The sequence below is a fragment of the Lagenorhynchus albirostris genome, chromosome 2 (assembly GCF_949774975.1).
Source record: "Lagenorhynchus albirostris chromosome 2, mLagAlb1.1, whole genome shotgun sequence".
NCBI lineage: Eukaryota > Metazoa > Chordata > Mammalia > Artiodactyla > Delphinidae > Lagenorhynchus > Lagenorhynchus albirostris.
In genome coordinates, this window is record NC_083096.1 from 128,928,553 (window position 1) to 128,939,412 (window position 10,860).

Sequence of the window (10,860 nt, forward strand, 5' to 3'; positions counted from 1 at the left end):
AAAAGATTACCATGTGGCTTTAAGTTTACTTGAAAAATGAGATTCTCGAGAGAAGAACAACCCTAGAGTTAGCCACCTTTATATGCCTTACATGTGGCACGAAGTGGAAGCTTAATAAACCTTGAATAAATGACTAAGTGGAAGAATATAATGTGGCCTAACTACTGCATTAGATGCCACCAGTGGGTTCAAGTGGAGAGCTCTGGGATCCATCAAAGTTCTGGTTCATGATATCACTGTAATTTTGGTTTGAGGCAAAAGAGAGACTCTTCAGTCTTCAATCTTAGGCTTGACCTACCAGTTGAACTACTGGCCTCAGAGATAAGAAGCCTGGATATCATGTCACATTATCCTGGGAAAGTAATTTAATCTCAGGCTTCTATTTCCATTTTAAGGATATGAGAGCAGCACATCTGTTCAAATACTCTTTGAAAGCTGCCAAAGCCTGTTTCCAACAAGAAAGACGTCATTGTAAATACCTGCTCTTACCCATGGATGGGAAACAGAAGGTTCTGGTGAATGAGTAGAAGAGTTTCATTGATGCAAGTTACACGTAGACAGCCAATTTTCAGAGAATGAGAATTTTTGACTGTAAACAAAAGCCCGTTTTGCCACTTGCTGATTCTGTAGCTTTGGAGCCTCAACCTCTCTAAGCATGTTTCTTCATTTGTAAGATGAAGATGCTAACAGCATCTCTCTTATAGAACAGGGGTCAGCAAATATTTCTGTAAAATGCCATATAGCAGACATTTTCCACTTTGCAGACCCTGCACGTCTATTGCAACTACTCAACTCTGCCATTATGGTGTCAAAGCAGCCAGAGACAATACATACATGAATAAACATGGATGTGGTCCCGTAAAAACCTTATTAATGGATACTGAAAGTTGAGTTTCTTATAATTTTCACATGACAAAAAGTATTATTCTCCTTTTGATTTTTTCAACCATGGAAAAACCTTTATACAAAAACAGATGGCAGGTTGGAATTGGCCCTCGGGTCATAGTTTGCCAACTCCTGATACAGTGCGTCTCTGAAACAAAAATGAGGTCATAGTGAGGGCTCAGTAAAATTTAGCTTAGCACCCTTATTATTATCAATTATTTAACTGAAAAGCAACAAAATTCAAAATTATAGATAAAGTGTGATGACAACTAGGTAGCTATAGGAAGAAATATGCCAATGAGCTAACAGTTATGATGTTGGTATAGTAAAAACCAGCTTAAAATGTTTTTTTTTAAAGAATAAAGCATAAAAATTACCTCATAATGAAAACATAATTTACATTAAAGAGACAAATCTAAAAACAATTAACAATAATTATATTGAATATAAATTCAATCTTCCTTTTACAATTCAGAAGGCATTTCAGGTATCCATTATGCCCAGGGATCAATGCTAAGCGTTAGTTACTTCTATAGAAGACCACAGAGAAACCAAGAATGTGGATGAACTTATGCTGAGCTTATGCCACATCTAAGAAACTGTTTTCTAAGTAGGTCTACCTCCTATGCTTCTTTGCCCTCCTTATCAGAGTGTTTACTGTTATAAAGGCCAGTAAGTCCACAGTCTAATGAGAGAGATAGACAAGAAAACACCCAAATACAGTACCACGTAGAAGGCGAAAGCAGCAGGAGCAGAAAGGAAGAGCATCCGACCCAGTTGGAAGTGGAAGCGGTTGTAGTTGGGTAGTTATGAAACTGTGGGTTACATCCATTTCACTTGCCTTCGCTAATCAAGGTTGTTTTAAGACTTCCATGTCCTCCAAGCGGTGCATAACCTAAACAATAAGATGTTTGCCCAAGTTATTGTTTAGGAACTTGGAGTCAACTGCATCTAATTCGAGGTCAGCTGGTTAAGGCTGGATAGGACCACTGACCCTTCAACTGGGCAGACGCTAGTGTCCAATCAGTGACCTTTTAACATCAGAGGGCCCAAAACTCCACCCTCAGAATGTGCAGAGGGCTCTAGGCTAGAAACATCTGCACAGAACAACAATTACTGCATCTTTTCCCAATCACCTTTCCTCACCCTCCCCGCACTTCCCACGCCTCATACCACCCTGCTTCTTTATTCTTTGTCCCATAAACTCCCGATCCCCTTGGTTTTGAGGAGGTGAATTTGAGATTTGTTCTCCTATCCCCTCGCTTGGCTGCCTTGCGAATGAAAACTCTTTGCTGCAAACCTCAGCATATTAGCGTTTTGGCTTGTTGTGCGTCAGGCAAAATGAACCTGTTTTGGAAACTGTGATAGAGAGCTTCTTGGAGAGTTGGAGATGGAGCAATATTCTGAAGGAGGAAAAGAAGGAAGCCAGAGTGTAAGACGAGCATTCCAGACAAGGATACCCCATGGGAAAGCAACGTGAGGCAATGGCTGGAGGCAAGGCAGAGCACCGAGGGATTGTAAATATGGAAGGTGGGAATGGCCCAAGAGTAGGATGCAAGCAGGATAGTGGGGAAGACGGAACTAGAGAAGGCAAGAGTCCGTGGGTCCTTTTGGCCATACTCATGATTTAGGACTGTATCCTAATCCTTAAATTGTTCCTTGACCTATAAGTCTCAGCTATTTCATAGCAAAATGGTAAGAATGATGTCTACCTAGTAGGATTAATGCTGGGGAGATTAAATGACATAATGTATTAGGTCCTCAATATACTTCAGCATATGCTTTATACTATTGAAATTAATCTATTCAAAAAATTGTTTTGAGATAACTTTCAAGTGAAAGGCATATGTTTTTCCAAAAAAAACACTGCAAATTCAAAACAATGCTGCATTTGATAGCCACTAAGTTTTCAGAGTTTTTCTACTAGTTGAAGACCCATTTCAGGAAGGAGAATCACCCATACATTCTGGTCCCTGGCAATGATGAAGACGATGGAAAATAAGTGGGAGTTAGGGTTAGAAGGCAGCCTCCTAAATGGCCTCTGCATTGCAAGCGTGCTTGGAATCTGTTCATTTGCTATTTAATAAAAAAGGCTCCAATAGAGGATCCATTCTGAATATTTTGTTTGAGAGTCCCTGTTTCTAATTTTGAAATATATCAAGATAATTATCACTTAAATGTATTTGTTAGTAAAAAAAAAAACTTTCCTCATATGTTGCTAAAACTATTTTCGTGTTCTTGTTACCTTTTAATTTGTTTTTATACTTCATCAATAAAATAAGAGTGATCTTTAATTCTTCAGATTGGGCCATGTTCTGATTCTATATACTTGACTTTCTTATTTGCTTTGAAAGGGAAGAAGTAAATGAAACTTATGCAAGTGGGGATGATAGTTTAGTTTTTGGATAAGAACAGTGCTTTTTAAATCATGGGACCAGGATTTATGTCAGATTATTATTATAATATTTGCTTCTAAAAAGTTGAATTTAAGCTAACAATTATTTTAAAATAATTAAAAAAAACTCTTACACTTAAATCTTGGAAATAGCAGTCAAAATGACTTAGGATCAGAAGCAAAAGCTATAGAGGTTAATTTTCTCCCAGCTTTACTTCTGATGTACACTGAGATTGCTACTCCTTTATATTTCCTATCTGTGAAAGAGAGCATTTGTACAGGACTTGTAATCCACAATCATCTAGGGTTGAAAAGTAGAATTTTGGGTAAGTGTATTAATACTCTGAGAGCAGAACAATTTGGTTTCAGAATTCGAACGTAAATCTCTTCCAGTTCTTCTGGTCTCTGTTCCAACAGACACACCATCTCCTGCTTCCCAATCATGGGGATTAATATGCTACATCTTTCTTTCTTTCTTTTAAATTTATTTATTTATTTTATTTACTTATTTTTGGCTGCATTGGGTCTTCGTTGCTGCGCGTGGGCTTTCTCTAGTTGTGGCGAGCGGGGGGCTACTCTTTGTTGCGGTGTGTGGGCTTCTCATTGCGGTGGCTTTTCTTGTTGCGGAGCACAGGCTCTAGGCACGTGGGCTTCCGTAGTTGTGGTTCGCGGGCTCTAGAGCGCAGGCTCAGTAGTTGCAGCGCACGGCCTTCGTTGCTCCGCGGCATGTGGGAACTTCCTGGACCAGGGCTTGAACCCGTGTCCCCAGCATTGACAGGTGGATTCTTAATCACTGCGCCACCAGGGAAGCCCTGCTATATCTTTCAATCGTGTAGATACTTTTAAGAAGGAAAGTTTATAATATAAATTAATTGACCTCTGCATTGGATAATTTGTTTGGTTTTCCTCCTGATGGCAGTCAAAAAAAATGCCATGAAAGTATTAAAAATTAATTCATCTTTTTTAGGAGAGCAAATGCAATATGTAGCAAGAGCCAAAAAATGTACTTATTATCCTTTGACCCACTAATTATACTTCGGAGAAGAAAACAATCAGAGACTTCTTATATAGTAAAAAATTTAAAAAGTGGAAACAAACTTAAAATGCTCAATGATTGGGGAATGGTTAGCTAACCCAGAATTATAAGCTGACAAAATATTGTATTATGCAACCATTTAAAAGGATATGCACAAAGACTATGAAAATACATTACAAAATTTGTTTAAAATAATGCTAAATGCATCGTATATGTATATATTGATTACAATAATGCAAAAACGATGTATTCATATAATATTGAGGAGAAGAATTCAGGAGTCAGTTAAGAAGTAGCTGGTCTACATTGCATATGACATTCTTTTCAGTAGGTGATTTTTTGGGGTAGTCTCTGAAATAGTAAAAAATGCTGCTGTGATCAACTTATCACTTAAATTTCCTTGTTCTTTTTCTCTGTTTTCTTTTTCTTGGTGCACAACACAGTGATTTAGTATTTCTGTACATTTCCAAATGATCACCACGATAAATCTAGTTACTATTTTTTCTCGTTCTTTTAAAAAATATGGCCCCCAAAGATGACCTAAACCTTGTACTTGCCCATTTTTCTCCCTTTTTATGTCCCAAAGGAAATGCATTTTTTTCCTCCTGATAAATATTATGAACCTGTTTATTCAGTAATTGAGTGTGTTAATGGACATCCAGTCACTCACTCTTTTGTGCGCCCACGAGGCTCTTTCCGCTGGAACTCATGACTACTTAAAGAAGACATGCTGCCCCTCTTCTTCAGTAAATGAGCCGTTCTGTCTTTAGCAATGTCTGACATCATCATAACCTATGGAGGAAAACTTTTGTAAAATACTGAACAAAAGATCTGAAAATATTTTAGTATAACACAGAGACTCATTCTAAATAAAGTACACAGATCCTTTTTTTTTAAGCATTTTGGAATAGGGAAGTGGGGTTTCCTAAAGAGTGATTTTTAGTATATGTTGTTATTCTGGTCAGTATAACTGAATATGATAACTCTTTTTAAAAATATTTCAGAATTTATAAGAAGTAGAGACTTCCTTTTTTGTTTTATTTTTATTTTTTTGGCTGCACTGCGTGGTATGCGGGATCTTAGTTCCCTGACCAGGGATGGAATCCGCTCCCCCTGCAGTGGAAACACGGAGTCTTAACCACTGGACCACCAGGAAAGTACCATCTGATAACTTTTATTTATGCAATAGCATACTTAATTCACACAAGCGTACATTAAGCTGCAACAAAAATACTTAACTGCAGTAAAGTCACTGAGAAATGATAGCCATATGTAGAAGAACGATATTATCCTACACCAGAAAACAATATTTTTATTGCCTCCCCAAATTTAATTTCAATGATATTTTGCTAATTAACATTTGTTGTTGTTGCTATTACTTTAAAAATTAAGATGAGCTGCTTCTCCAAAGGGTATTTTTTTTTCAAGCAACAGTGATTTACTTTGTAAAGAGCAAACAGAACTTTTTTTTTTTTTTTTTTTTTTTTTTTTTGTGGTAAACGGGCCTCTCACTGTTGTGGCCTCTCCCGTTGCGGAGCAACAGGCTCCGGACGTGCAGGCTCAGCGGCCATGGGTCGCGGGCACAGCCGCTCCGCGGCATGTGGGATCTTCCCGGATCGGGGCACGAACCCGTGTCCCCTGCATCGGCAGGCGGACTCTCAACCACTGCGCCACCAGGGAAGCCCAGAACTTTTAATGAAGTAATTTATTGGAAAACCTACCTCCTCTCACAAATGCTTGTGAAAAAGCTGGTAGTAGGAATGGACTTCCCAGAACTTGGACTGTAACTCTACTGCCCTATTGCCTACATACAAGTTTAGACATTCATTGGAATTATTTTATAATCTGTAAATCTGAGAGCCCCAACAGGGAGACACTGTGCTAGGCACTAAAATAGAACTAAAACAGTCCCTGCCTTCAAAGAGCTGGCAGTTGAAGTGGGTAGGGCAGACAAGAACACAACCTAAAACCCCAGTGTGATCAGTGTCAGGTCAGACAGAGGCAAAGGGTACTGAAGGGCACACAAATACGGCAGAGGTACTGTGTGTTAGGAAGCGAGGCAGTGTGGGGGGTGTGTGATTGTGGACCTGTGTGTGAGAGTGTGTGTACATGGGTGTGAGCATCTCTATGTGAGCATATATATGTCTCTGTGGGCATGTGCTTGTGTGTATGAGCATGAGTGTGTCCCCATGAGTGTGTGAGGCTGTGTGTATGAGTGAGTGTGTACATAAATGTGTGTGCCTGTGTGAGTGCCCATGTGAGCATCTCTTTGTGTATGTACCTGTGTGTATGAGTGATTATCTGTGTACCTGAGTGTGTGCCTTTGTATGTCGGTGTGTGCACCTTTGTGTGTGATGTGTCTGTGCACTGAATGCATGTGTGTTTGAGTGTGTCTGTGTACATGAGTGTGCCTGTGTGAGCCTGTATATGTGTGAACAAGACATACTGAGCCTGTTTAAGTGGGTCATTCAGGTTCCAACCTTAAAGCGACACTGACAGACCTCGGTCTGCTCACCTGTTTCCAAAGCTGTCCCGCAGGCCAAAATTGGGACCTGGAGGTCCAGAGGGGCTGAGGCCGCCGGTGTCGCCAGACCTCAGGCAGACTGCTCAGAACTCATGCTGCTCCACGATCGGACCGGCTGGCCAGCTCTGCACTGGGCAACGCTGTAAAGCCGAGACACACAGGCGGGCAGGAAACAAAAGGCCAGGACCTGCTTCCAGTTCCAAAAACTGGGGCCACTTTTTTCTTATTTCTTGGAGGGAGGAGGAATAAGGCATTACAGAGGGAGGTCGTGGACAAGACAGGCAGGCCATTTCTAACAAGGCCCTCCCCGCTTAGCCCCCTCGATCCTCGAACTTGCCTTTTGCCTCGGTCAATCTTCTCTGCTCCTTCCCAGACGCGCTGCGGAGAGGGCGCACTTACCTAATGCAGTGCTGGAGACGCAGACGCGACTCGGCGGGGGGCCTCCCGGACCACTGGCTCTTCCGCTGCCGGGACCAGCGCAGGGCGAGGCTCCCGTCTCCCAGGCTTCCCTCTGCCCGCAAATGCCCGCGCACTCCCCCTGGACTCCGCGGCCTGTCTCCAAGGTGACCTTCTCAAACAGAGTCCTTGGCCCGCCCCAGGCAGACATAGTAGTTGCGTAGTCCTCTGAGCCGCCTAAGGATGTAGAGGATCTCCTCGTCACTGCCCAGAGGGGACTGCCCTGAGCCTGGCTGTGCCTTGGGGTGGCCGTGAGCTGGAGAGAAGCCGAGTCATTCTGTAGCGAGGGGGACATCTGGGAACTCAAGGGGCAGCCCTGAGAGCCCTCATCAGTTTCCTTTTGCAGATGTCAGGGGCAGGAGTGGGAAATGCTGCCGGTTCCTAGGACGGGAAGTGCGAGGTACAGAGAGAAAGGAAAGCACCCCTTTTCCTTGCCCTGACCCCTGATCTGCCTTCCACCACCCCAAGGCACAGATGGTTGATAATAAAGCTCACATTTACCAGGTACTGGCAAACAGTTTTAGTTTTATCTAGTCCTCCCAATAACTCTTTCAGGAAAGCACTGTTGGGACTTCCCTGCCTGACAATGCAGCGGACACGGGTTCGAGCCCTGGTCCGGGAAGATCCTACATGCCGAGGACCAACTAAGCCCGTGTGCCTAACTACTGAGCCCGCGCTCTAGAGCCCGTGGGCCACAACTACTGAGCCCATGTGCCATAATTACTGAAGCCCGAGCGCCTAGAGCCCAGGTTTCACTACAAGATAAGGCACTACAACGAAGAGTAGCCCCCGCTCGCTGCAACTAGAGAAAGCCCACGTGCAGCAAGGAAGACCCAACGCAGCCAAAAATAAATAAATAAAGCAAATTAAAAAAAAAAAAAAGCAGAAAGCGTTGTTAGTCCTTTACAGATTTAGAGAATTGAGATTCTGAGATATTGAATAATATGCCCGGGGCCGCTTGGAACTCATCGGCTTATCTTTTGGGCATTACAAACTTTTACGTTACACTTTCCTTGACACCACTCTCCCCAATCCTTAAAGTTTACGAAGATTTGAAATGGAGGCTGTTTGGGGTTGAGAACCCACCTGACATAAATAATGGGCCCTTCCTCCTTAATAACTATCCCTCTTCTTACCCCAGAGCCCTTCCCCCAACCCAAAGCAAACAAAACCAGACCCTGAAGGGACCTTCGCATAGTGGGCAATCATTGGAAATAGAAAAAGATGGTGCCCTAAGCACCTAGCTTGGTGCATGTCCATTAATGAGTGCTCAGTGCAGCTAGAATTGGCTGTCAATAGCAATACATCTGCATAAAGGTAGAGCGCATAAGGATTAAGATAGCATTGGAGAAAGAACATTAACATTTTCTGGCCCATCTCAATCCCTATTCACATAAAAATAAGAACAGGAAAGGATTGTTGACTATTTACTATATAATAGTTAGGAACTGTTAGGTGACTGATAAATATTATCTCATTTAATCTGTTCAGTGACCCTAGGATAAGGGAATAGTAACTCTATTTTTTTTTAGATAAGGAAATGAAGAATCATTGAGTAACATGCTCAAGACTATAGTTAAATAATAGAATGAGATTTGTCCAACTCTATAGCCTTTGCACTGTGCTAGACCTTCTGCCCACCATGCCCACCCTAAATATGCAACGAAGTTTTCCAGAAATGTGGTAAAACTTTAAGAGGCTGGTAATAAAAGAGGTTCACAACTCAACTTATTTTTGTTTTTCATTTATTTTCCAGAAAAAAATCACATTTAAATAGTAACTTACTTATATATTTGATCTTGTTCTCAAGTATAATTAAACTTTGTCCTGCAATGGGAACCCTAGTGGCAGTAATGTGCCATGATAAATAATTGCATATTCAGGATTTTGTAAAATGGGTGATTGGGAAAATTATGAAGGAAAAAACACTTGTAAAAATCATTATTTACAAAAAATGATATCCACACCTTTTCTAATTTATAAGGCAAGTAACATTAAAATGTTCTCATGGTTATCTTCAAGAAGTCAATATTACACATTCATATCACCATTGTTCATCAGAGAGCTTTGGGCAGTTCTGTGAAGGAACAAATCCTTGCTTTTTTTTTGCTGTTTTTTTCTTGAGCACGGCACATAAGCAGTAAAGATTTCATCACAGCTACAAGAATTAAGTATTCTCTATTGAATTACACATGTAGGAAAAAGAGCCAGCCATCAATATTTTAACTAATTTTAAAAGTATATTTGAGTATTTTACCCCAGAGTTTTTTTTTTTTAATAAATATTTTATGCTCAAGGTATTTTGTGAAAATATGTACTCCAACCAAGGTCATAAAGACATTGTTTACTTTTGCTACAAAGATCATGGAGCACTCTAAATAAAAGCTACCACCAACTCAAAATATACACTAACAGTATTTTCTTTAAGAAAGACAGATGACTGAATTTTATTACCTTTAGAAATACAACAAAATTTCTCTGAGATTCTTTTCCTAGTTTCTCTTATTGTTAAAAGTACAAAAAAAAATCAATGCCTTCCATTGCCATTTAGTAGGCACAAAATTAACATTTGATCATTACATTCATACAGATCTCTATGCAAAGTGAAAAAAAAAATCCTTTGTATATTGAAACCCAATGCTCTTCAAACAGTTTAAAAAGCCAGCTCTACAAATGACTGCTTGGCCTGTAGTGAAGTCCTAATGAATTAAAAATAGAACTATATTTAGAGAAATGTAAAGTGATTCAGCTTTACCCTTTTCTGTCTGATAACAAGACAGTTTACCCAGGAATTATTAAAAGAACTTTGTTGATTTTTTGTGAAAATGATTTGCAAAATAAAGCAAAGCAAAAAAGAACTGCTTAATGCTCATTAATAGAGTGTAGAGTCCTGCAAAATCTATACTAAATAGTGTATTTTTCCTAGGTTTAACTGAAATGTTTTTCATATAATTTCTAACAAGATTATGTAAAAATGCAGTCAGCATCAATCCATCATGATTCAATTTCTTAAAGTGTTTAGATAAAGTATTACCAAAGATTGTTTACTAGTATTAATTCTACTCTGTAAAGAAATTTGGACCATCTTCAACAGATAGCAGCATGATGTGATGGTCATAAGTGCAGATCCTAAAAATAATGCTTAAAAATTTAAAATAGTAAAACAATTTTATTGTTTTGTTTTGAATACTTTAGGTGATAAAGTTAAATTCACTAAGATATACTTATGAAATTTAAAGTAGATACTAAATCATTTAAAGTGCCAGAATTTTTCCTTAGAGTTAAAACAAAAACCCAGAAGCATCTTTCCAAAGCATTCCTGGTTATATTATTTGAAATTGCTGAAAGATATGTAAACCGGTGTTAAAAAGAAAACTTTTCTAAAGTTTCTTCAAGATGTGTTTAGAAAAAAAAGTGTTTTCCTGATACAAAACTTTCTTAAGCTTCATTAAAACACTAACATTTATTATCAATGTCTAAGGAGTGGGTTGGGACTATGGTCTAGGATCATTTATTCTCAGACCACAATGAACATTTGCCAGAAGCAGTAGTCCTGAACATGAT

The 10,860-nt window shown here is 39.7% G+C and overlaps 1 protein-coding gene across 1 annotated transcript in view; it reads right to left on the reverse strand.

Moving 5' to 3' along the window:
* Positions 1–7,356, reverse strand: part of DYNLT5 (dynein light chain Tctex-type family member 5) — a 30,650-nt gene extending 23,294 nt beyond the window's left edge. Inside the window, exons 1-3 of the mRNA XM_060142547.1 lie at positions 7,240–7,356; positions 6,832–6,980; positions 4,987–5,108 (exon numbers count right to left, since the gene is read on the reverse strand). Of these exons, the coding sequence (XP_059998530.1) occupies positions 4,987–5,105 (119 nt within the window). The 5' untranslated portion in view covers positions 5,106–5,108; positions 6,832–6,980; positions 7,240–7,356. The remainder of the gene's footprint in view (positions 1–4,986; positions 5,109–6,831; positions 6,981–7,239) is intronic.
* Positions 7,357–10,860: the final 3,504 nt, after the last annotated feature.